The sequence below is a fragment of the Papio anubis genome, chromosome 14 (genome assembly GCF_008728515.1).
Source record: "Papio anubis isolate 15944 chromosome 14, Panubis1.0, whole genome shotgun sequence".
NCBI lineage: Eukaryota > Metazoa > Chordata > Mammalia > Primates > Cercopithecidae > Papio > Papio anubis.
This window is the reverse complement of record NC_044989.1, coordinates 32,112,868-32,140,326: the sequence shown is the minus strand read 5'-3', so window position 1 is coordinate 32,140,326 and position 27,459 is coordinate 32,112,868. Positions and strand designations below refer to the sequence as shown.

At 39.4% G+C, this 27,459-nt stretch overlaps 1 protein-coding gene across 2 annotated transcripts; it reads right to left on the bottom strand.

The window, feature by feature from the left end:
- Window positions 1-260: 260 nt before the first annotated feature.
- On the bottom strand, window positions 261-26,953 carry YIPF4 (Yip1 domain family member 4). 2 transcript variants are annotated; one of them, XM_003908487.4, is made up of 6 exons: window positions 26,613-26,953; window positions 14,676-14,829; window positions 12,972-13,143; window positions 8,813-8,890; window positions 5,048-5,161; window positions 261-1,362 (listed from the first exon to the last, which is right to left on the bottom strand). In XM_003908487.4, the coding sequence occupies exons 1-6, from the start codon at window positions 26,689-26,691 to the stop codon at window positions 1,225-1,227; spliced, it is 735 nt and encodes a 244-aa protein (XP_003908536.2). In that variant the 5' UTR covers window positions 26,692-26,953; the 3' UTR covers window positions 261-1,224. The 2 variants fall into 2 exon arrangements, with proteins under 2 accessions (XP_003908536.2, XP_009182227.2); XM_009183963.3 differs by lacking the exon at window positions 8,813-8,890.
- Window positions 26,954-27,459: the final 506 nt, after the last annotated feature.

Here is a 27,459-nt window from a genome sequence, read left to right as displayed (position 1 = left end):
GGGTGACACCAGAAAGGATAAAAAAATACAATAATTTGCTAATAGTTAACAGACATTTGCTATTTTGTGGACATAAATAAAATGATTTACCTACTTTACAAAGTAATACTAACTAAAGGTATATCTAAAAACCTTTGAAATTATTTGCAACAAATATTTCACTGATAAAAATTTCTTAGTATTTCCCTTAGCAAAAACTGTACATTTGTTAGAGAGTACCTGATACTTGTTAAAATATCAAGTAATACAGGACATGGTGCTATAAAACAAAACACACAACTGGGAAGTATTTTATTTTTTTCTACTTCACATAACATTGTTCAAGACCACAAGATTTTAAAGGTCTCTTTCTCCAACTTTTATGATTTAGAAGTACCACTTAAAAATATTTACTGATGCTGTAAATATTACTGTTTTTGTACTAGTAACAATTTTAATGAATGCCATATCCATTATACCTCTTGCTCCTTTGGTCAGAAAGATAAACAGAAACTTTCAATCAGATGTTCAGACATTCAAAAATGGTTTTGAAAAGTATACCCAAACAAACCAAATATATATCAGCAATTATTACAATCAGTTTAGTAGTTATTAAGAATTCTTAACAAGGAAGTATTGAAGCATGTGTGAGATTTAAAAAATTATATACAATTTTAAAAACAAATTTAAATTTTTAAATAAAAAAGATTAATGGCCAAATTAAAAAAAGTTTGTGCATCAGATTTAATATCTTAATGTTTATCAGAAATATATTTTGTGAATAAGAATTATTTCATAAATATATATGTATAAATATAAATATATATCTGCAGGATCTGTGATGCTGGAGAAAACATTTTGAAGAAAAAAATTGCACTTTAGATTATCAGGATATTGTCAAATTTACCCTTCAAGTGAAATATAATTACCAATCCAGGTGCTTTTGGCACAAGTTTTTAGGTGAATATTGACACAATCTTAAAAACACAATGCTTTTGTATTTTATTCACTGGAATATGGAGAATCAAGCAGAATTTAAAATTCTGATCCAAAAATCCCAGATAACTGCAATTGCTTAATTAAATACAAAAAAAAAAAAATGTTTTACAAAGCGCTTAAACTTCCCTTTCCATCTGGAACGTGTAAAATTTTGCCAGCAACAGGTTTTCTCCAATTCCTTCAGCAAGAATTCCCAGCCTACACACAAATGTGACACCATCTTTTTCTATTCATGTATAACTTGGATCACACACCAGTATATAAAGACAAAAAATAAATGTATAATAAAAAGATTGGATAAATCAGAAGAGGCTTTTTGGTCTTGAATTCTTCACCCACTAACAATGAAGCAGCACTGTAGGCAGCCCAAAACACACCAAACAGCTTAAAAAAAGGAAAAAAGACAAAAGGCAGCATATTAGCAAGTCGATTAACTTTTTGGATATCATAGAGTAAAAATGGTGTTTACAATATTTTTAAAAAATCAACAACCAATTTTGGTAAATAGCAAAACTTGTTACAAATGTTAAAAACTTATTAAGAATGTCCATCTTTGCTGTACTCCTTGACTTCTGTAAATGTGGTCTTATCAGACCTGTCTTATCATAAGAATCACTTGGGGTGCCTATTAAAAAGAGACTTGGGGGACTCTCTAGTTCTGTTGAATTATAACTTATTAGTTTTTTCTTTTTGAGTTATAATTTCTAAGGGAAGCATCTAGTTATCAGTATTTTAAATTAAGTTCCCTGGTAATTATGATTAGCCAACTTTTGAAAAAACTATTATTACACCAAATTACTGAGAGAAAACTAATTCCTGCAAAGTAGGAAATTTTCTTTTTCCTTCTAAATAAGAAAATCGATTAAGTAAAAATTTTATACAATATTTATTAAGTTTTTCCCCAAGAATAGGTAGAAATACAGGGTTGAATAAAAAAGAGAAAAACAAGACCACATTTTGGTCAAGAGTTTAAATAAAGTATACTATAGTTTTTGGATTACACACATACATACTTCTAAATTATTTCTACTGGAAACTTATGCAATACTTATTGATGTAGTCAACTAACACAATTTACAGCATAAAATTAAGGAAAAACTTCAAGGGAAATCAGGGAAACTATAATACGAACAGACCTGGCACAAGGCAGAGTTTCTAAACCTTGCAATATTGACCTTATAGGCTGCATACTTCTTGGCTGTGGGGAGCTATCCTGTGCATTATAGGATGGTTAGCAGCATCCCTGCCCTCTACACACTATATACTAGTAACACTTCTCAAAAATACCTCCAGATGTTGACAAACATCCCCTGGGGGACAAAATCGACCTCAGTTGAGAATCACTGCTATACAGGTAAAAACTAAATATTGGCAAACTTATTAAAAATGTATTTGGTCTGGTCCAGTTTTCCACTGGGTTTGTTGAACTTAAAAAAAAAAAAAAAAGTCACCCTACAAAATAATTCAAACATACACAAAAGTACAGGGAAATATATAAAATAAAATTTGATCAAATTGCATTTGTATATCATGATTAGATTGTTTTCATTATAAATGGTTGAAGAGTGACAAGTATTACGAGATTTGATGTTAAATAAAATCAGTGCACTTAAACTATATATTCTAATGTTAGAGTTTACTGATTAATTTCGCATCGTATTTCTCAACAAACCACAGACTGAAATAAGAAATGTGTAATAGCTCACTAACTCACAGAAGAGTAAGTGATCAGAAAAAAAATTTTGCCACAGAATAGTCTGAAGTTTAAAAACAATTTTATTCTAAAGTTTTAATGATATAAAAAAGAGTTTTCTATTTTATAATGATTTATATGTTGTATAAAGAATATTAAGGTCCAACTTTCAGATGAACTACATGATTAAAAATGACCAGAGAACAACGGTTTTAACCATTTTGGGAGTAGTCTCAGAAACAAGCTTAACCCAAGTGAAAAAGCACACACCAGGAAGTGATCGTGAGTGAGTGGTATGTTCACTAAGGCTGGAATAGGAGTAATTAAATGTCTGCTGCAACGTTGACTTTAAACTAAGTTCTAATAATGCCAATTTCAAAAAAAGACTTTAGGGTTATACTGAAGAAGAAAACAAGGTCTCTTTAGTCTCTGAAGTGTTTAAACACAAAGATGATCTCAAAATATTATAATTTGGATTTTTATTGAGACAAGGTCTCACTCTGTCGCCTACACTGGGGTACAATCACCGCTCACTGCAGCCTCGACCTCCTGGGCTCAGGTGATCCTCCCATCGCAGCCTCCTGAGTAGCTACGACTAACAGGTGCATGCCTCCATGCCCGACTAATTTTTGTATTTTTGGATAAATGGTTGAGTCTCAAACTGGGCTCAACTGATCCACCCACCTCAGCCTGCTGAATTGCTGGGATTTACGAAGGTGAGCCACCATACCTGGCCTATTTTATAATATTTGTAATAACAACAGCTTGAGTGCCTACTCTGTGCCAAGCACTGTACTAGGCAGAGACAGGGTCTTGCTCTGTCACCCAGGCGGGAGTGCAGTGGTGCAATCATGGCTCACTACAGCCATGGCCTCATGGGCCCAGGCAATCCTCCCACCTCAGCCTCCCAAGGAACTGAGACCATAGGTACCTGCCACCACATCTGCCTAATTTTTTGTGGAGATGGAGTTTAGACATGTTGCCCAGGCTGATCTCAAACTCCTGAGCTCAAGTAATCCACCCGTCTCAGCCTCCCAAAGTGCTGGGATTATAGGTGGTAGCCACCATGCCTGGTCAGCATTATATATACTTTAAACTCTTTGTAACAAACCCTAAAATGCAGTTGTTAAGTTTACCATTGTTAACAACAAAGTGACGGTAAGAAACGTTAAGATACCTTGGAAGACCAGACAACAACTAAGTGGCAGAACCAGGATTTGAATTTAGAACTGATTAGTTCCAAAAACTACACTTTCAATACCCAATGCTTATTATCAGTATCAGCTTAACGTAATTCTAACAGGAATCATTATTTCTTTTATATTGAAATTAGCAATAATTTCAACTGGCTCAGCTACTTAAAAACAAATACTTTCATGTGGAGGTTACATAACATCAGTTCTGAAAGTCATAGTCTTTAAAAGTTCCGTTCTCCATAAAGAACAAAATTATATTCACTGTGTAATATACATACATGTGTCAAGGCAGTCACTTATTCCCCAAAGTTGTTCAACATTAATAAATTCCAATGTTTAAGTTATATTACTCAAATAGTAATAAATACATTACTATTTATTAATACTTATCAGTAGATGTTTAAGTGTATGTACATATGTTAATTTAACATAAATAACACAAAGAAGTCCTGATCTCTGCATTACGGAAAATCCAATTTATTAGAACCACATCTATCATATTTGACAGGAAAGTTACTATTCAAACAGGAGTAACAGTTACTAAATAAATGTCCAGTGGAATTTTAAATAAATATTCCCCTCAAAATCTGTCAGATGAACTCATATTATAAATATAGAAAATAACTTTTAAATTCAACATTTAAAAAATGCTGACCAGGCCGGGTATGGTGGCTCATGCCTGTAATCCCAGCACTTTGGGAGGCCAAGGCAGGCAGATCACCTGAGGTCAGAAGTTCAAGACCAGTCTGGCCAACATGGTGAAACCCCATCTCTACTAAAACCAAAAAATTAGTCAGGCGTGGTGGCACACACATGTAGTCCCAGCTACTAGGGAGGCAGAGGCAAGATAATCACATGAATCTGGGAGGCACTCCAGCCTGGGTGACAGAGCAAGACTCCATCTCAAAAAAAAAAAAAAAAAAAAAAAAAAATCTGACTATAATATCCTGAAACCTGATTTGCTCTTTGTTTTTCCCCCTAGACAAATGGTAATATCTGGTGATTAAAAAGGAAAAAAATAAAAGAAATATAACTGGTAAAATCAGTAAGAAAGGTCACTTCCAAAATACTACCAACTGTTTGATAAAGAGTTTTATATCACAATATTCCCAGACAGAGGCCTAGTATACTTTTGATACTGGAAAACAGTAAACTATGTAATACATAATCCTTAACTTACTTTTATAAGTGTAGACACCACTTCAAATGATCCAACCACCAAAAGTATAGGGGCTATTACAATGAGAGGAAGTAATGAATATCCTATAACTCCAAGGACTTGGCCATATGCAACCTGTGAATTTTGAAAATTTCAAATAAATGTCATAGAAATCAAGATACTCATTTTAATCAAAATTGAACACCACATATTCCTTGCTGTATTCAAATAAATGTGAGCATTAAGAATAAATCATGGCCGGGCGCGGTGGCTCAAGCCTGTAATCCCAGCACTTTGGGAGGCCGAGACGGGCGGATCACGAGGTCAGGAGATCGAGACCATCCTGGCTAACACAGTGAAACCCCGTCTCTACTAAAAATACAAAAACTTAGCCGGGCGAGGTGGCGGGCGCCTGTAGTCCCAGCTACTCGGGAGGCTGAGGCAGGAGAATGGCGTAAACCCGGGAGGCGGAGCTTGCAGTGAGCTGAGATCCGGCCACTGCACTCCAGCCTGGGTGACAGAGCAAGACTCCGTCTCAAAAAAAAAAAAAAAAAAAAAAAAAGAATAAATCATAATCTATTATACTCATTATTTCAAATTATCATATAGTCTCCCATGTTCCTGGGCAGTCTCACCAACCAACATGGTTTCAATTAAAATACATTTGCTAATACCCAAATCTACATTTCCAGCATTTACCTCTCTTGAGTTTCATACTACCTTCAGTATATCTCTACATTGCATTTTGTCACTACATCCCATTCAGATGAAAAATCCAAGGTCTAGAGAACCTAGATGTTACCAATGCAGACCAGAAAGAAAGGGAAGGTGGCCAGGAGAGACTGAAGAGAAAAATATTTTTTAGTGACTACTTTATGCCAAGTTCTGTGATAGGGCTTCACATGCTGTGGAGATCAAATGAAATAACAACCCTATGAAACAGGCATTATTGTCCCTATTGTGAAGAAATTGATTCTTAGAGAGAAACAATGCTTTGCTTAGGAAAGCAAAGCTAGTAAGGTGTCAGTGTTCAAATTAAAATCTAGGCCCCTAAACTCCTACATCAACAGTCTTGAATTACCAAAAAACATAATGATATATATTTTCATATATTATACTAGATTTTGTCTAGGACATACGAAATAATATATAAACAAATATAATTTTGTGTCTATTAGAATTATTTTAAATTTCCATATGCAGAGTAAAAAAGTTTCACAGATGTTACTCTAAATTAATTAAAGAGTTTTATTAAGATGCTCGATCGAACATATTCTAATATCATTCACTTATGAAACTGAAAATAGAAGGGAAAAAATAAACTTTTTTTAAAGACGGATCTCCCTCTGTTGCCCAGATTGGAGTGCAGTGGCGCAATCTCTGCTACTGTAACCTCCGCCTTCCAGGTTCAAGAGATTCTTCTGCCTCTGCCTCCTGAGTAGCTGGGACTACAGGCGTGTGCCACCATGCCCAGCTAATTTTTGTTATTATTATTATTATTATTATTATTATTTTTGAGACAGAGTTTCGCTCTTATTGTCCAGGCTAAAGTGCAATGGCGCAATCATGGTTCACCACAACCTCTGCCTCCCGGGTTCAAGCAATTCTCCTGCCTCAGCCTCCCGAGTAGCGGGGATTGCAGGCATACGCTACCACATCTGGCTAATTTTGTATTTTTGGTAGAGATGAGGTTTCTCCATGTTGGACATGCTGGTCTCGCACTCCCGACCTCAGGTGATCCACCCGCCCCAGCCTCCCAAAGTGCTGGGATGACAGGTGTGAGCCACCATGCACGGCAATTTTTGTATTTTTAGTAGAGGCGGGATTTCACCATACTGGCCAGGCTAAAACAAAAACCAAAAAACCAACAACTACTCCTGGGCTCAAGAGATCCTCCTGCCTCAGCCTCCCAAGTAGCTGGGACTACAGGCGTGCGCCACCATACCCAGCTCAAAAGTCCTTATTTATTTATTTAGACAAGATCATACTGTCAGCCAGGCTAGAGTGTAGTGGCACAAACACAGCTCACCACAGCCATAATCCCTCAGGCTCAGGCAAGCCTCCTACCTCAGTCCCTGGTAGCTCGGACCACAAGCACACACTACTATGCCTGGCTAATTTTTAAAGAGATAGGGTCTCCCTACGTTGCCCAGGCTGGTCTTGGAACTCCTGGGCGCAAGCGATCCTCCTGCATCAGCATCCCAAAGTGCTGGAACTACAGGTATGAGCCACGGCATCCAGCCCCTTTGAGTTCTGGTGTGATATCAGAGAATATTCACAATCATCTGAAAAGGTTACTAAAATACTCTCCCTTTTCAATTATATACCTGTATAAAGCCTTATTTTCTTCAGATACTTTAGCCAAAATAATATATCTTAACAGATTGAATGGAAAAAGCATATATTAGAATCCGATTTCCATTCAGCCAGACATTAAAGCTACTTACAAAAATGTAAAACAATGCTATGCTTCTAACTCTTTTGTTTTGGAAAATATGGTTGTTTTTCTTTAAATGTATTGTTTATGTTAAAATGTAGTTGGTTTATTGTTACAAATCTCTTTGGCAACGTGAGATCAAAACATTTGAGAATTTCCAAGAATAAATTCTGGCTGGGTGCAGTGGTTCACACCTGTAATCCTGGCACTTTGGGAGGCCGAGGCGGATCACCTGAGGTCGGGAGTTCGAGACTAGCTTGACCAACATGGTGAAACCCCATCTCTACTAAAAATACAAAAATTAGTTGGGCAGGGTGGCAAGTGCTTGTAATCCCAGCTACTCGGGAGGCTGAGGCAGGAGCATCGCTTAAACCTGAGAGGTGGAGGTTGCAGTGAGCCAAGATTATGCCACTGTACTCCAGCCTGGGTGACACAGAGTGAGACTCCATCTCAAAAAAAACAAAAATGAAATAGGCCGGGCATGGTGGCTCATGCCTGTAATCCCAGCACTTTGGGAGGCTGAGGCGGGTGGATCATGAGGTCAGGAGTTCAAGATCAGCCTGGCTAAGATGGTGTAACCCCACCTCTACTAAAAAATACAAAACTTAGCTGGGCACAGTGGTGGGCACCTGTAATCCCAGTTACTCGGGAGGCTGAGGCAGGAGAATTGCTTGAACCCGGGAGGCGGAGTTTGCAGTGAGCCAAGATCGCACCACTGCACTCTAGCCTGGGTGACAGAGCAAGACTCTGCTTCAAAATAAACAAACAAACAAATAAATAAATAAATAAATAAATTTTGGCTGGGCGCGGTAGCTCACACCTGTTATCCTAGCACTTAGGGAGGCCAAGGCGGGTAGATCACTTAAGGTTGGGAGTTCGAGACCAGCCTGGCCAACATGGTGAAACCCTGTCTCTACTAAAATTACAAAAATTAGCCAGGCGTGGTGGCACATGTCTATACTCCCAGCTACTTGGAAGGCTGAGGCAGGAGAATTGGGAACCCAGGAGGTGAAGGTTGCAAAGAGCCGAGATTGCCCCACTGCACTACAGCAGGATGACAAAGCAAGATTCCATTAAAAAAAAAAAATTAATAAATAAAAAAATAAATTCTATGCTTCCCTAAAAGGCTGCAATTACTTCATAAATGGGACGGGATATTTTCTTTTTCCTCATCTCTCGTACCATTTATTGAGTAAGCACAATACTAATGTTGATCATCTTAAAGGAACTAGCATAAAGCAATTCTGGGACAAGAAACAGTTCCTTGTATAGCTAATGATGACATCTGCAGTATCAAAAATCAAGCTCACCATAAAAAAGAAAGGTTATTTTCAAAATAAACTACTTACTTCTCCACCAAGAACTCTGGCCAGTAAGAAAATTGTTAGTGAACCAAATATCCAAATGGTTATAATCCATGAGACCACCTTAGGGAGAAATATCATGCAATTAATATTTTTATACCAAATAAGCTGATAATTTTCCAATAACTCAATTCTCTGCCATAAATGACAGTTTAGCACGCCCAATTTCAGGTCATAGAGATGTTATGTGGGCTCTCAGGTATCATTGCAAAACTTAATAAGAATATAATGTGTGATACAGTTTTACATCCAAATTAAAATCTTAGTAATTATCAATTGCCTAAAGAAACCTCAGTATTTCAAAATCTATGATAAAAGATTATTGCAAAAAAAGTGTTTACTATCAACCCCCTGTTTTACAGCATCCCACAAGAAAAAATTATTTCTGAAGTAAGTTATCAATCTTCTCTGGAAGTCTTTAAAATTTATGTTACATATTTATTCAAGTAATAGAATATGGAAGCCATTTCAGACAATTTTAACTCCTCAAACTTAGTGTAATGATACATACATATATTTATATTTTCAAGCTCTGTCTGCTGGGATGGTCTAGATATAACACCCCAGTAGCAACATAAGCACATTTATTGCCCAGATACTGGTTTCTTTTATTATTTATTATTTTATTTATGTATTTATTTAATAGAGACAAAGTCTTGCTATGTTATTTGTTTACTTACTTATTTATTTAAGAGAGACCAGGTCTCACTATGTTGCCCAGACTGGTCTCGAACTCCTGAGCTCAAGTGATCCTCCCACCTCAGCCTCCCAAAGTGCTGGGATTACAGTAGTGTGCCACCATGACCAGCCCCAGAAACTGGTTTCTAAATATCATTTCCTAATTAAAGGAAGTAGGACTTCTTTTTTTTTTTTTTTTTGAGACGGAGTCTCGCTCTGTCGCCCAGGCTGGAGTGCAGTGGCCGGATCTCAGCTCACTGCAAGCTCCACCTCCTGGGTTTACGCCATTCTCCTGCCTCAGCCTCCCGAGTAGCTGGGACTACAGGCGCCCGCCACCTCGCCCGGCTAAGTTTTTGTATTTTTTAGTAGAGACGGGGTTTCACCGTGTCAGCCAGGATGGTCTCGATCAGGACTTCTTAAAGAAATGGTTGGCCAGTGCAGTGGCTCATGCCTGTTATCCCAGCACTTTGGGAGGCTGAGGCGGGTAGCTAACCTGAGGTCGGGAGTTCAAGACCAGCATGACCAACATGGAGAAACTCCGTTTCTACTAAAAAAAATTACAAAATTAGCCGGGCATGGTGGCGCATGCCTGTAATTCCAGCTATTCGGGAGGCTGAGGCAGGAGAATCACTTGAAACTGGTAGGCAGAGGTTGTGGTGAGCTGAGATCGCACCATTGCACTCTAGCCTGGGTGACAAGAGTGAAACTCCGTCTCAAGAGAAAAAAAAAAAAAAGAATGGTTGATTCCAAGGCTAGGGCAGGCAAAATACAAGATTAGCCCAGAACACTGTGTGAAGTAAGAAGGAAAGTAAGTACTGAAAAACAAAAGAATGGGATATGTTGAAACGAGACAGAAGGCAAGTTGAAGGAGCTCCCAATGGTTAAAGCTTGAAAAATCTGAGCAATAAAATAAATTATGACAGTACTGGATTATAACTCAAAGAATAAAATGAATGAGGGAAACAGAAAAATCATCATTCTGTAAACATTATAGTAATAATTACTACATGCACGATCTACCAACGGATGCTAAAATTAGTAGTCTAAAGTTAGATGGGAAACAGAATATTTGCATAGTTGCAAAGTATCTCCATAAGATATTTATTAATTACAAAGAGAAAAATAGTAACTTTACACTGGAGAAATTGAACAGATACTACCCCATCACCTAACCAAGTGATCAAGGTTAATATCACCAATAATAAGACGTATCAGTATCACACATTCCCTGTCAGTATACAGAGAGGGGGACAATGTCACTTCTGAGATATTCTTGCCAAAAATGCATAATCCAAATTAAATCATGAGAAAACATCAAGTAAATCCAAATTGAGTGACATTCTATGATGGTATAGTAATCTGTTTTTTTTTTTTTTTTCCTTTTTTTTTTTTTTTGGAGACAGAGTCTCACTCTGTCACCCAGGCTGGAGTGCAATGGCGCGATCTTGGCTCACTGCAACCTCCACCTCCCAGGTTCAAGCAATTCTCTGCCTCAACCTCCCGAGTAGCTGGGATTACAGCTACCTGTCACCATGCCCAGCTAATTTTTGTATTTTTAGGAGAGATGGGGTTTCACCATCTTGGCCAGGCTGGTCTTGAACTGCTGACCTCATGATCCACCCGCCTTGGCCTGTAGGCATGGGCCTAATCTTCTGTTTTTAACCTTAGAACCCTTTGTTCAGACGAAAGATTATACAAAACAGATACAATTAGAGATGTTCTAGATGAAGAATCAGTGGTAGGTAGGAGACCAGCGTCTCCATTCACCTTCTTCAATGGTCTTTGCAACACTTTAACAGAATATCTGATATAAACAGAATATCTGATATAAAATATCTGATATCTGATATTTACTAATCTAGGGTAAATATTAATAGGACTAGTATAGTAATGCATAAAGTATCTTGTGATGGAGAGATTATTCTGGATTACCTTGGTGGGCCTTAAATGTAGTAACAATTGTCCTTAAAAGATGAAAAATGAGGCTGGGCACAGCGGTTCAGCCTGTAATCCCAGCACTTTGGGATGCCAAGGTAGGCAGATCACCTGAGGTCAGGAGTTTGAGACCAGCCTGACCAACATGGTGAAACCCCATCTCTATTAAAAATACAAAATTAGCTGGGGGTGGTGGTGCATGTCTGTAATCCCAGCTATTTGGGATGCTGAGGCAGAAGAATCGCTTGAAGCCAGGAGGCGGAGGGTGCAGTGAGCTGAGATCATGCCATTGCACTCCAGCCTGGGCAACAAGAATGAAACTCCATCTCAAAAAAAAAAAAAAAAGATGGAAACTCAAGGAGATTTAAGTACAATGGAGAAGAAGGTAATGTGATCATGGAACCAGAAATCATAGTGATGTAGCCAGAAGCCAAGGAAAGCTGGCAGCCTCTGGAAGTAAAAGAAACAAGCAACAGATTCTGCCCTGGAGCCTCCACAGGAACCAGCCCTGTAGACATTTTGACCTTGGTCAAAGCTTTATGACTCATTTTGGACTTCTGACATTCAGAACTGTAAAATAAATCTGTATTACTTAAAACCACTAAGCTTGTAGCAATTTATTAGAGCAGACACCAGAAACTCATTCATTTCCAAATCCCTGTGGTGAACAGTAACTTTTTACCCCCTCAAAGCCTTAAACTTTGCATGAGGGAGTGATGTATATATGTTGTGTTTTAGTAATAAAGTATCTGAAAGTAGGACAAAGGGATTAAAATACCAGTAGTAGTATAAAAACAAATACTGATGGAATCCTTCTCATCATTCATTTAAAGTAATGGTCATTTTAAGAACAGAATTATGAATGAATAAAAGGTAAGAAATATGAATATTACATTTCAAACTGTTAATCTCTTGGGAAAATCAGAAGGTACATGAGCAGCCCTTCTGGTGACTTCTGGTCAGCTGGAAGTGGTTCTATCCATTTACCCCAGTGTGCTATACAAATACTAATACTTTTTTTTTTTTTTTTTTTTTTTTTGAGATGGAGTCTCACTCTGTCGCCAGGCTGGAGTGCAGTGGCACGATCTCGGCTCACTGCAACCTCTGCCTCCCGGGTTCAAGCGATTCTCCTGCCTCAGCTTCCCGAATATCTGGGATTACAGGCGTGCACCACCATACCTAGATACTTTTTTTGTATTTTTAGTAGAGACAGGGTTTCACCTTGTTGGCCAGGATGGTCTCAATCTCCTGACCTCGTGATCCACCAGCCTCAGCCTCCCAAAGTGCTGGGATTACAGGCGTGAATCACCACATCTGGCCATTCTATGTCAATCGTGATGTGGAAAAGTATGAAAGCATTAATCTAAGGTACTCCTCACTTAATTATGGAACAGTTTTAGGAACGAACAAGTGAGAAATAATGGGTAAAGCATTTCTCAAACATAATATGGTATATTACAGTTAATATCTCATATTTAATTTTTGAAACTCTCAAAATATTTAGAATTTGTATAAAATAAGATATACTTACCCTAAACTGTCCATATAATGATATCATGGAAAAGAAAAGAACAACAGCCAGAGGACCCCAAAAGTCAGGATTGTCTCTCACCACTTGTCTATTAAAACCAAGTGATGGCATTGGCATCAAAACACATCGAATTTTGTAGTAAATATCCTTTAGATCGATGTCCAATTCTTCCCTATAATTTTAAAATAAAAATTCTCAAAAGGCACACATTTCCAAATACTAAAACAGTTGCAAAAAAAATTAAGAAAACTTTAAATAAGACAGTATAATCCATAGGTCAACAAAACATTTGCATTTGAAGTGCCACATTTCACTAATTCCAAGGTGTACATTTTTAACATTCCAACATCTCTAAATGTGGAATATATCTCAATCACTGGTATCTTACAATCGTCAGCCTGGAGTGACACCAAGTGTTTCTAATATTTACCTTTCCTTTCGCCAGTCTCCTGGAGGCACTATTTAAGAAAACTTTAAGTAAAATTTTCTGCTTGAGACTTTTTGGGCCTAATTCAGATGGCAAACCCATATGAGAACCAGTGTGGGTTTTACATTCTCTGGGGAAATTCTTTCTTTCCTTCAACATCTTATCCACTGCCAAACTGAAGCAAACTTCCTTGCTGTCTCTTTCTGTGTTATAAGTTATTTCTCATTCATCCTTACACTAATAAGGAGACAGCTCTTTGATGTCCCAGCTTTATGCTGTCTTATGCACTTTTCTGTTTAATTAATATGTAAAATAACTTCATCTTATAATCAATAGTGTCTTTGATTTGATGATATATGCTTTTTTTGCTGGTTTTTGAGATAAGAGTCTTGCTTTCTCACCCAGGCTGGAGTGCAGTGGTGCAATTTTGGCTCACTGCAACCTCTGTCTCCCGGGTTCAAGCGATTCTCATGCCTCAACCTCCCGAGCAACTGGGACTACAGGCCCGTGCCACCACGCCCAGCTAATTTTTTTTTGTATTTTTAGTAGAGATGGGGTTTCGCCATGTTGGCCAGGCTCGTCTTGAACTCCTAATCTCAAGTGATCCGCCCACCTCAGCCTCCCAAAGTGCTGGGATTACTGGCGTGAGCCACTATGCCTGGCAAATATATGGTGTATTAACATTAAGAAACATAGGATATTTCAGCACTTACTCTACTGATAATTAATACAAAGAAGATTCCAGAAATGCCTCAATTTTACAAGGCTATAGGTTCTTCTTTTCAAAATTATTTCTTTACTTTTTTCTCCAGATAACCACAAAATTTCAGATACTATAAAGAAAGTGAAAGCCTCTTTATATGTAGCTCTCCTCCCAGTGGCAGCTCTAGAATTTCTATATTGAAGAGATTTTGGAGTGGTAATCTTTTTGGAAATCTTAATTTGTCCGAAACTTAATTTCAACAGCAAGTACCTAAGAGCCTTGCTTTTTTAAACTGCATGATTACTTCAGATAGCTGACAGACCCAGGTAAGCTGGAGTAGACATACATGTGTGTGAGATACAGGATTACCATTCTTTTAATTTTTGTTTTTTAATTGGTTAAAAAATATTCTCTCATTATTATTTCAGTTTTTTAAATTGCTAGTAAAACTGACAATTGCTATAGCTTTTGACCAAAAAGGTTAATGTTTTCTCTCTACATAACAAGAAAGAATATAATCATCCCACAGACTAGCTCTAAAAACCAAAAAATATGTATTATTATTTTTACATACAAGAGTGGCTTGTTATCTTCAGGATCATCATCTTCAACTTCCAGAAGCCAGCCATACCCTCTTTGTCTCAGAAATGTAGTAGCTGTAGATTCTTTGATAAAATCTCCGCCAAGATTTAATTTGACATCTGGGGATGCTATTGAACCACTGAGATCTTAGGAGAAAAGAGGACAAAACTATATAAACTAAGAAACAATGTGTGAATCTTAACCAAAGTGAGCAGATATTCAACTAAAATAATTATCATTTGAAGATCTCTATGAACATCTGCTATTGCATATAATCTTCAAATTTCATAGTGATAAGATATCTAAAAACCATCATTTATTTTATAAGAATAAAATGAAAGATGAAAGAAGTGAAAAGACATGCAAAAGGTTTCACAGCTAATTAGCCAGACTGGTATCAGAATCTAGACTTAACAACAGTAATTCCTTAAAATTTCAATGGAAAATACATGCAAAATATGTTACACGACATCATTTTGGATTCCTTCATTATTATACATACCATGTGCCTCAGAACAAAGTAACTGAATAAATTCTTTTCAGAGGTATTACATATGTATATATACAAACTATTAGACAATTTATTTGCTAAAGGAAATTGTAGATAATTTCTCTCTACCTTTTCATGTATTTATTTATTCACACATTCTTTCATTTAAATCATCACATATCTATGCTAAGTGTTTCATATATTAATGTTTAGTTCTTGATAAATCTGGTAAGTAAGAGTCCCTGTTATTTCAGCCCAAATTTCCCTTTTCTTCACATAATTACATCATTCATCTTTAGTTTTGGCAAAAATAAATAAAGGGCTATGTTTTTTGCTTTTATTTTTTAGGTCAGCTCTAAAAAGAGGTGAAGAGATTCAGTTATCCATATTAAAAAATAAATTCCATGTAGAGTCTGCACAGTATCTTAGGACTTACAGATAATCGTGGTAGTACTAATGCTACATTTTCTAGTTAAAACAATGGAAATAGTTAAGGATTTGCCTGAGGTCACATAGGGATTAAAAAGAAAAAGCACATTTGTAGGATCAGACAATATACATTAATAAACAACCATCAACACGGTCAGTGCAAGTCACATGATTATAGTATTATTTCAGAAAAATACTTTTGGAAACAACAAACCAGAACACTCTAACACAGATAGATACTTCTCTGGAGATCATGTCCAACCAATACCAAAGTTAGCTTCCTTAAAAAACAAAAAACTGTTTTTCATATACAGTACAAAGAGCTTAATTTGCATAATACTCTATGAGTCACATCCTGGCCTGCTTGTGACAACTCCTGCAATTAAGTTTGACAAATGTTTACATTCTGAAGCTAAGTCCCAGCTTAGCTACTAACTGATACAGCAAATCATTCATGTTTTCTGGGTCCTAGCATCCTATTCAAAGTTCTTCCCAGGTTAAACATTATATGATTCTAAAAAGTTTTTATAAAGGAGCTCACTCAGAGATAAAATATAAGTATATTTGAATTCACCACCTAAAGTTTAAAAATAATCCCTGTACATGTTATCATCTAATCGTGTAGTTAAAATATTCTCTTAAAAGTGCTTGCTACTTCATCTTAATCTAAGTTGAAATGAGAGAGGTGGAATTTAAAAGTCTATTTCTAATAGATACAAAGAGTGTTTTTTCTTTTCTTCTTTTTTCTGCATCATAGTCTCACTCTGTTGCCAGGCTGGAGTGCAGTGGCGTCATCTCGGCTCACTGCAACCTCCGCCTCCTGGGTTCAAACCATTCTCCCACCCCAGCCTCCTGAGCTGGGATTACAGGTGCACACCACCATGCCCAGCTAATTCTTATTTATTTATTTATTTATCTATTTATTTATTGAGACGGAATCTTGCTCTCTCTCCCAGGCTGGAGTGCAGTGGTGCAATCCCAGCTCACTGCAATCTCCACCTCCTGGGTTCAAGTGATTCTCCTGCCTCAGCCTCCTGAGTAGCTGAGATTACTGGCGTGCACCACTATGCCTGGCTCATTTTTATATTTTTAGGAGAGATGGGGTTTTGCCATGTTGGCCAGGCTGGTCTCGAACTCCTGACCTCAGGTAATCTGCCTACCTTGTCCTTCCCCAAGTGCTGGGATTACAGGTGTGAGCCACCGCACTAGGTCAAGAGTGTTTTTTCTTGATTTAACAAGAAGATTTAGATCCAGAAATCACTAGTACAGCAGTGACGTTGGAGGTTTTGCAATTATGAGGCTGGAAAGGACCTTAACAACTGTTTCCTGGTTTCTAGAAAGGACTGCACGTAAAGTCCTTAATCTAAAGCAAAAAAGGATAAATTATAGTGCTAAGAAATGTTGTGCTTCAGAACTGTACATGTTTAGCAGTTTGTCATGGCATGGATGCAAGAACCTCAAAAAGGTATCTTCAGGCCAGGCGCAGCGGCTCATGCCTGTAATACCAGCACCTTGGGAAGCCGAGGTGGGTGGATCACGAGGTCAGGAGATCAAGACCATCCTGGCTGAAACGGTGAAACCCCGTCTCTACTAAAAAAAATACAAGAAAATTAGCCGGGCGTGGTGGTGGGCACCTGTAGTCCCAGCTACTCGGGAGGCTGAGGCAGGAGAATGGCATGAACCCGGGAGGCGGAGCTTGCAGTGAGCCGAGATCGCACCACTGCACTCCAGTCTGGGTGACAGAGCGAGACTCCGTCTCAAACAAAAAAAAAAAGCATCTTCAGCTTACAGATTTTGTAGTACTTTCTGTTCCATGTAAAGTAGAAAAATATCAAGGACACATGTGGGAATGCCAGCAATAGCAGTTTGACAACTCCCCTAGTATCCCCAAGACATAATTGTGAGTGAGAAAGAACAGGAAACTCCAAAAAATTGGCAGTAGTTTAACATGTTATCAAGTTAACAAGTGGAGAATGATGTCAGAAAGCAAGGAGAACAATTAAAAATCACTCCAGGAGCATGGCTGACTTAATTTAAACCAGAGTAAGAACGAGCTAGTTTGGTTGCCAGCTCTTGGATAGATGTCCAGATAGTAAAACATGAATTTTATGTTAATTTCTACTTACTATAATATTCTTGTCATTTTCTAAGTAAAAACAATGTAAAGATAATACATATAAAAGTGGATTTAAAAAGAAACAATCTTTTAAAAAATCTACTGTAAAAGGAAATTTTAAAAATGTTTCTACTGCTATTTTAGCTCAGAGTGAAGAATATCAGTAAATTTCAAGTCTTATTGAAAGCCACCTTTGGAAAACTCACACAATAAAATTAACAGGAATTTTTCTTCCCTTTCAACTCAAATGTATGACTGGGTATGGGATCCCTTCTCTGAATCTTCTGCTCAGCCTGAGAATCTGAAAGAGGAAAACTTAGTGCAGTGTGACAGTACACTAAAGATGAAATTTACTACTGATCTGCCCCTAGACAAGTTCCCGATTTCTGTGAAAGAAAAGTATCCTGCAATAAACAATGAACATTTTGTGGCACTCGCCACATTCTCATATATAAAGAAGCTTTTCCTTATTTAACAAGCAACAAGAGCAAGAACAAAAATCATCTCATTTCATCTCATCTCAGACTTGAAAATGAAGTCTACGTGTGCTTCAGTATGACCCAGAATTGTGTATTTGTGCAGCAAAAACAAAAACAAGCATATGTTTTTGCACTAAAAGATATTAATAAATTTCATTATTTCATTTGAGTTATAAGGATACCATTTTATTTTTTTATTTTTTAGACAGAGTCTCTCTGTTGTCCAGGCTGGAGTGCATGATCATAACTCACTGCAATCTCCACCTCCCAGGTTCAAGCGATTCAACTGCCTCAGCCTCTCGAGCAGCTGGGATTACAGGCACCACCATGCCAAGCTAAGTTTTGTATTTTTAGTACAGATGGGGTTTCAACATGTTGGCCAGTCTGGTCCTGAACTCCTGGCCTCGTGTAATCCACCTGTCTTGGCCTCCCAAAGGGCTGGGATTAAAGGCAAGAGCCACCATACCTGGCCTAAGGATACCATTTTAATGTATACACAGGCCTATGAAAGAGATCAAGAAACTGATGCATGTGCATAATTTTGTAATTGCTAGACCTATACTGGAGCTTGATCATGTTACTCTGTAAAAAAATGTCTTTTTCGGCAGGGCGCGGTGGCTCAGACCTGTAATCCCAGCACTTGTGAGGCCGAGGCGGGCGGATCACGAGGTCGAGAGATCGAGACCATCCTGGCCAACATGGTGAAACCCTGTCTCTACTAAAAATGCAAAAATTAGCTGGGTATGGTGGCGTGCACCTGTAGTCCCAGCTACTCGAGCGGCTGAGGCAGGAGAATTGCTTGAACCCGGGAGGTGGAGGTTGCACTGAGCCAAGATCATGCCACTGCACTCCAACCGGGCAACACAGCGTGACTCCATCTCAAAAAAAAAAAAAAAAAAAAAAGAAAATGTTTCTTTCAATGTCTTGTATAAATTTTTGTCTTAGGTTATATTTTTAATCATGTTATCCTGGTTTATGGCTTTAGTAGCTTTTCTATCAAATATTATCAGTAAATTTTCATATTGTAAATAATTAAATTCTGTAATTTATCTGATTCTCTGATTAACAAAAAGATGAAATTTCTTTTGTCTTATGTCTTTAAATTTTTTATTTTGAAAAATTATAGATTCATAGAAAGTTACAAAAATAGAAAAGAGAGGTCATATGTACCCTTTACCCAGTTTCCCCCAATAGTACCAACTCACATAACTATCAAATTCAGGAACACTGACACTAGTATAATCCATAGACCTTAATCAGATTTCACCAGTTTGACATGCGCTCATTTGTGTGTGTGTATGTGTGTTTATAGTTATACGCAATTTAAACACATTTGTAGATTTGTGTAATGCCTTATGAGTTTTAAAACTCATGAAAGTAAGTAGATTAATTAATGAAAAAAGTAAATCTTGTTTAAATTCCCTAAGAAAGGTTGGCTAAAATGTCATTTTCAGTTTTCAAAAAGGAAAAAAAAGTTATTCTTGCAACCGTTACATACTATATATCATACTTCACCAGCATATTGTATAGAAAATATTTGTGATAAGACTAGACCTATATGGATATTATTTTTCATAAGTAGGAATCATAGAGTTTGAGACCAACCTGGCCAAGATGGTGAAACCCCATTCTACCAAAAATACATGAATTAGCCAGGTGCGGTGGCAGGTGCCTATAATCCCAGTTACTCGGGAAGCTGAGGCAGGAGAATTGCTTGAACCTGGGAGGCGGAGGTTGCAGTGAGCTGAGATTGCGCCACTGCACTCTAGCCTGGGCGACAGAGCAAGACTCCGTCTCAAAAAAAAAAAAAAAAAAAAAGGAAAAACTAAAGATTCCTCTGTCTACACTACTAACTTGTATTAGAGGTGACGTCCTTTCCAGGAAGGGGGAACGTCAAAGAATAGGCTAAATGGTCACAATAACAGAGTGACAGAAATTTATCATTTACTCAAAAGAACAATGACAGTAATTATCTACAATTTAGTGATCACTGTATTGTGAGCTGTAGGTATTATCATTTTTATATAGGAATAAAAAGGAAGAAGCCAAGGTTGAAATGCAATATATTGAGTCCAGTTCTCTTTACTAGATTTATAAAACCTACCATCAACATTTCCTTGCATCTATCTCAAAGGCATCTAAAATTCAATATTCCAAAACTGAGATATCTCAGGTCTTCCTCCACTTTTTTTCATTAAATGATACTACTAATCTATCCAGCATTGTAAGCTAGAAGCTTATCCTTGATGGTTTGCTTTATTTGCATGTTCCCTCTCCATCCAAACCACCACTAAATTGTCAGTTTTACCTCTAAATATTTTTAAACCATGTCTGTCCACTTACCATTTCTACCACCAGTAGCAAGCTAATGCAAACCATCAACTCCTGCCTACATGATTACAATGGTGTACGAACTGCTTTCCCCCCAGTCATTTTTGTCTCCTTCCAATCCATACTCTTCACTGTACCCAGGAGACTCTTTCTAAGATGCAAGTATTTCACTCTTCTGTTTAGAATCCTTCATCTCCCTCCCCCAGTTGCTTTTCTGGCTCAAGTCCAATAATTTCTACATGTCCTATCTTCTTATCCAGGCCCACTTATCTGCTCTCCTCCCCATCTGGACTCTATACCCTAGCCACACTAAGCCTCTCATTTCTTTGAATGAACCTGGATTCTATTTGCCTCAGGGACCTTGTACGAGGCTATTTGCTCTAACTTCAGATAATTAAATATCATCCATTCTTTAGTTCTCGGATATACTTGCTGTATTAGTCCATTCTTGCATTGCTCTAAAGAACTACCTGAGACTGGGTAATTTATAAAGAAAAGAGGTTTGACTCACAGTTCCACAGGCTCTACAGGAAGCATGGCTGGGTAAGCCCTAGGAAACTTACAATCACAGCAGATTGCAAAGGGGGAAGCAGGCAGTTTTATATGGCCAGAGGAGACAGAGAGAGATAGTGGAGGTGCTACACCCTTTTAAAAAACCAGACCTTGTGAGAACTCACTATGACAAGAACAGCAAGGGGGAAGTCCACCTCCATGATCCAGTCACCTCCCACCAGGCCTCTCCTCCAACACTGAAGATTACAATTCAACATGAGATTTGGGCAGGGACACAAATCCAAATCATTATACTTGCTTAAGCAAATTTTCCTTGATCTTGCAGACTAGACTATGTAGGTTCCTTTCATAGTTCCCTCCACTTTTCCTTCATTATATTTATCACTGTATATAATTACATATTTGTGTAATTACTTGATTAATGTCTATAAAATCTATGAAGAGATAGACTATTTGGGATTTTTGGGGGCGTTTGTCTTGGTACACATAGACCCAGTACTTATATTAGTGCCTGACCCATAGTAGGCAATCAACAAATGTGCATGCTTATTGAATGAATTAATTAATGGAAGGGCAAACAATACCATAAAGCTTAAATTAAGAAGTGACACTAGGCCTGGCATGGTGACTCACGCCTGTAATCAATCCCAGCACTTTGGGAGGCAGAGGCGGGCAGATCACTTGAGGTCAGGAGTTTGAGACCAGCTTGACCAACATGGTAAAACCCCGTTTCTAGTAAAAAAAAATACAAAAAATAGCTGAGCATGGTGGCAGGCCCCTGTAATCCCAGCTACTTGGGAGGCTGAGACAGGAGAATTGTTTGAACCTGGGAGGCAGAGGTTGCAATGAGCCAAGACTGCACCATTGCACTCCAGCCTGGGCAACAGAGCGAGACTCTTGTCTCCAAAAAAAAAAAAAAAAAAGACAGATAAATGAAAGCAAAAATAATTTATTCTACAAATAATTCTTTTGTGATATTTATACCATGGGTTCTATGATAGGTACTGGGGTATAGAAAATATTAGGAAGTTTCCATTTCTGAGGGACAGTTAAAGTAAGTGTTACCAAGGAAAGAGCATTTGAGTTCAGTCTCAGGTTTTAACTTGAGGCGAGGAGGAGAAAGACATTCTAAGCATGAAGATCAGAATCTGCATACACATGGAGACAAAACACCAAAGCACATTTTAGAATAAAGGGTATGTGTGGACACATAGTAAGGATAGGTATCATTAAGAATGAGGGATTTGGACAGAATCTAGAAGGAAGGGTATACACTGAAAACATCTATAAGTTGAAAATATTCATGGTTAGTAAAACAGTATAAAAAGGGGAGAAGCAAGAATTTATGTGACGTGTAGAAACCAGGGAAAAGACTTGGAGCTGTACAGTAAAATGTTGATACTGGAAAACAATAAAAAAATAAGTGTGGGGTCAGTTAACACTGAAACCCAAGCAGCAACATCATTACTCACATATGTTGAACACTTAACTCTTCCAGATATAGTAGTAAATACTTTACATTTGCAAAATATTTGCACACTTGGGTATTCTTATTCCCAATTTGTATATGAGGAAAATGAGGTTAAGAAAGGGTAAATTGGTCGGGCACGGTGGCTCACACCTATAGTCCCAGCACTTCGGGAAGCTGAGGCAGGCGGATCACGAGGTCAGGAGTTCGAGAACAGCTTGGCCAATGTAGTGAAACCCCATCTCTAACGATACAAAAAATTAGCTGGGTGTGGTGGCGTGAGCCTGTAATCCCAGCTACTTGGGAGGCTGAGGCAGGAGAATCGCTTGAACCCAGGAGGCGGAGGTTGCAGTGAGCCAAGATCGCGCCACTGCACTCCAGCCTGGGTGACAGGGCAAGACTCCGTCTCAAAAAAAAAAAAAGGGCCGGGCGCGGTGGCTCAAGCCTGTAATCCCAGCACTTTGGGAGTCCAAGACGGGCAGATCACGAGGTCAGGAGATCGAGACCATCCTGGCTAACACGGTGAAACCCCGTCTCTACTAAAAATACAAGAAAATTAGCCGGGCGAGGTGGCGGGCGCTTGTAGTCCCAGCTACTCCGGAGGCTGAGGCAGGAGAATGGCGTGAACCCGGGGGCGCGGAGCTTGCAGTGAGCCGAGATCGCGCCACTGCACTCCAGCCTGGGGCACAGAGCAAGACTCTGTCTCAAAAAAAAAAAAAAAAAAAAAAGGTAAGTAGCTTGCCCAAGATCACATGCAGAGTAATTGATAAAAGCCAGGATGCAAATCCAGGACTCTTCCATACTTCAGATACACAATTTAGAAAAATGTAAGAAAGAGACAGCAGAAAGAAACATGAGGAGATAGCAGACTAGCTCTTTGGTTTTGTTTTTTTGAGATAGGGTCTCACTAGGTTCCCTTGGGTGGCCTCAAACTTCTGGGCTCAAACAATCATCTTGCTTCAGCCTCCTGAGTAGCTGGGATTACAGGCGCACGCTACCACACCTGGCTGTAGACTAGCTCTTAATTACAGATCTATCATGTGGAAGTTGCTAAACCTCTCTAAGCCTCTGTTTCTCTTTTTCTTTCTTTTTTTTTTTTTCAGTCAGGGTCTTGCTTTGTTGCCTAGGCTGGAACACACTGGCACAATCATAGCTCACTGCAGCCTAGACCTCTGGGTCTCAAGTGAGGCTCAGAGCAGCTGACCCCATGGTAGCTGGGACCACAGGTGTGCACTACCACGGTTGGCTAATTTTTTTTTGTTTGTTTGTTTTTTGAGACAGAGTCTTGCCCTGTCACTCAGGCTGGAGTGCAATGGCGTGATCTTGGCTCACTGCAACCTCTGCCTTCTGGGTTCAAGTGATTCTCCTGCCTCAGCCTCCTGAGTAGCTGGGATTGGGATTACAGGTGCATGCCACCACGCCCAGCTAATTTTTTGTATTTTTTGTAGAGATGGGGCTTTGCCAACATTGTTGCCCAGGTTACTGTCAAACTCCCGAGCTCAAGCCATCTGTCCACCTCAGCCTAAAGTGCTGGGATTACAGGTGTGAGCCAGCCCACCTCAGTTTCTTTATAGAATACAGGAATAATAAAGGTCATTGGGAGTCTAATTAAGAACAAATGAGGCTGGGCGTGGTGGCTCACACCTGTAATCCCAGTACTTTGGGAGCCCAAGGTGGGTGGATGACTTGAGCCTAGGAGTTCAAGACCAGCCTGTGAAACATGGTGAAACCCTGTCTCTACAAAAAATACAAAAATTAACTGGGCATGGTGGCGTACACCTGTAGTCCCAGCTACTTAGGAGGCTGAGGCAGGAGAATCACTTGATCCCAGGAGGTGGAGACTGCAGTGAGCTGAGATCAAGCCACTGCACTCCAGCCTCTGCGAGGGGAGTGAAACTCTGTCTCAAAAAAGAAAAAAAAAAAAAAGATCAAATGAGTAGTATACTTAAAATACTCTAAATTTAAACTGTACAATATCATATTGTGTGAGGATATTATGCATACACATATAGCTCCTTGGATATATAGATCTATATGTCTCCTGAGGAAATACAGAGAAGTTTGAATAAACTTTATGGATTTTTACTTATTTCAGGTTTCTTAGTATATGGAATCAATGGGTTATCTACTTACATTATTGTCAGATTTCTTAGGCATATTTAAGAAAACTAATTCCTGAGGGAAGGGAGAATGAAAAGAATAAATACATAGAAACATGAGTTTGAACAAACATCATGTTCTGACACTTAATGGAAACAATTTTTTTAAACCTGGGAAATTAAAGTTGATATTACTCCCTAAGCATCATGCTACCAAATGTAGATGAAACAAACTGAAATATTTTGGGGTGCTGTATCTCAGCTTAAAAGAAATTTACGGCTGGGCTGGTAGCTCACATCTGTAATCCCAGCAATTTGGGAGGCCAATAATCTGAGACAAGCCTAGGCAACCTAGTGAGATCTACAAAAAGTTTAAAAAATTAGGCCGGGCGCGGCGGCTCACGCCTGTAATCCCAGCACTTTGGGAGACTGAGGTGGGTGGATCACGAGGTCAGGAGATGGAGACTATCCTGGCTAACACAGTGAAACCCCGTCTCTACTAAAAAAATACAAAAAAATTAGCCGGGCGTGGTGGCGGGCGCCTGTAGTCCCAGCTACTCGGGAGGCTGAGGCAGGAGAATGGCGTGAACAGGGGAAGCGGAGCTTGCAGTGAGCCGAGATTGCGCCACTGCACTCCAGCCTGGGCGACAGAGTGAGACTCCGCCTCAAAAAAAAAAAAAAAAAAAAAAAAAATTAGCTGGGCATGGTGGCGCAGACCTTAGGGTTTCGTGGGTCCACTTGAAGAGAATAAGCCACCCAGAAAAACCAGCCACCAGATAGTCTCCAGCTACTCAGGAGCCTGAAGCGATCATGGGAGCCCAGGAGTTTGAGGTTACAGTGAGCTATGATCAAACCACTGCACTCCAGCCTGGCAACAGAGTGAGACCCCACCTCAAAAAAAAAAAAAAAAAAAAAAGAACAAAAGAAAAAAAGTAAATGTATCAGCTATGTTCCCTTTGACAGACAAAAATTTTATTGTACATTTTAAATTATGACCAGTACTATTTTTAAAAAACAATGCCAAACAGCACAAAAGAAAAACAAAAGGGAAAACAAGCTATACTGATACACCATAAAATTTCTTAGAAAAATCTAGCTTCTTTTTCAGACTGAAATTTCTGTAAACATAATTTATGTTTTCATAGCAGGCAGTAAGTCTGGTCACTGGAAAATAACTGGTGCACGAAGTGCAATAAAAATTTGAAAATGACTAGCAGAATAATATCCAGGTTATGAGTTGGATAGGGAACTGAGAAAAGGAGGAAAACATTCTCCTGTGCTGTAGAAAAGTATCTCTAGCACAATCGCTTCCTCAGAATAGTACAAAGAAATCTGTAGGGGCTACTGGAAACACATAGTTAGATTATGCTAAATTTCCAATATACCTGGATCAATTAATCTGAATACTGAGGTGAAACACTACAAAATGGGAGGAAAACGGGGACTCGGGTAAGACATCAAATTCAATAAAAACTAGTTTGCATTTGCAGTGCGAATCTGATCCCAGACACCCCCCCCCAAAAAAGTGATCTCCACTGAGTTTGTATTTGCAGTGCCGAATCTTATCCCAGACCCCCCAAAAAAGTTATCTGTTGATACATAACAGAAGAAAACAGTCCTCCTTCCTTATTCTCATTCTTTGAGATGTCCCTTGGCCAATCTGTTCTTTTTCTCAGTAACGGCGATTAATTCCAGAAATAAAACCTTAGGGTTTCGTGGGTCCACTTGAAGAGAATAAGCCACCCAGAAAAACCAGCCACCAGACGGTGTGGGGAAAGCTAAGGGCTGACCGAGTAACTTGATGCTTTAAAAAGCAGCTCCCTACACCCCTCCCTCCGTCCTTCGGGGCCTCTTGGAAGGCCCGGCAGGCGCGGTGGGCTGCAGTCACCAGTCAGCTTCCTGCCTGTCCCCACCCGGCCACGACCGCCTCGGCACCAGAAAGACCCTACGGCGTCGGGCCCTGGCTTCCTCCGGGTGACAGCCCTTCCAGGGGCTCAGCCTCACCTTCCGCGTCTGCTGAGGAGACAAAGGTGAAGTCCCCGTTAGTGGGGGCATAGGCCGGGGGCGGGCCCGGAGGCTGCATCTCGCGGCCCCTCAGAGCCGGCCGCGTTAGAGGAGGCTGCGGCTGGGCCCAGACCGCGAGGCTGCCGCGGCACCGACCCGCACGCTTGCCCTACGGTGCGGCCTACGAGTCTCGACGTGCAAGCTGGGATCGAGGCCAGAGACGGGCACAGCAGGCCGCTGGGCTGTCCCGAGACTGCCCCACCAAAGTCCTCTTGGTGGCTACCACCCAAGCACCACGACGCCGGCGCCCTGACAGGACCATAACAGTGACAGCGCCGCTGCGATTGGCTCTTTGTAATGTGCTCTCCCATTGGCTCCTGGAGGAAGATTCTGATTGGGTTTTCCTGTTGTTGATTCCGGAAGTTTACCCAGGACAGGAAGTTCACTTGTAATTCGTGGAAATCTCAGGCCTCTTTTTCCTGCTTGGATGTTTTTGTTCCTTTAAATACCATCTTTCCTGGCGTTTTGTTTACCTATTAATTGCGTTTTTGTTAAGTGGGTGTGTTAAAGAATTGTAGGTTTTTTTTTTGTTTGTTTGTTTGTTTTTTTTTGTTTGTTTTTTTTGTTTTTTTTTTTTTTTGAGACGGAGTCTCGCTGTGTCGCCCAGGCTGGAGTGCAGTGGCGCGATCTCGGCTCACTGCAAGCTCCGCCTCCCGGGTTCACGCCATTCTCCCGCCTCAGCCTCCGAGTAGCTGGGACTACAGGCGTCCGCCACCACGCCCGGCTAGTTTTTTGTATTTTTAGTAGAGACGGGGTTTCACCATGTTAGCCAGGATGGTCTCGATCT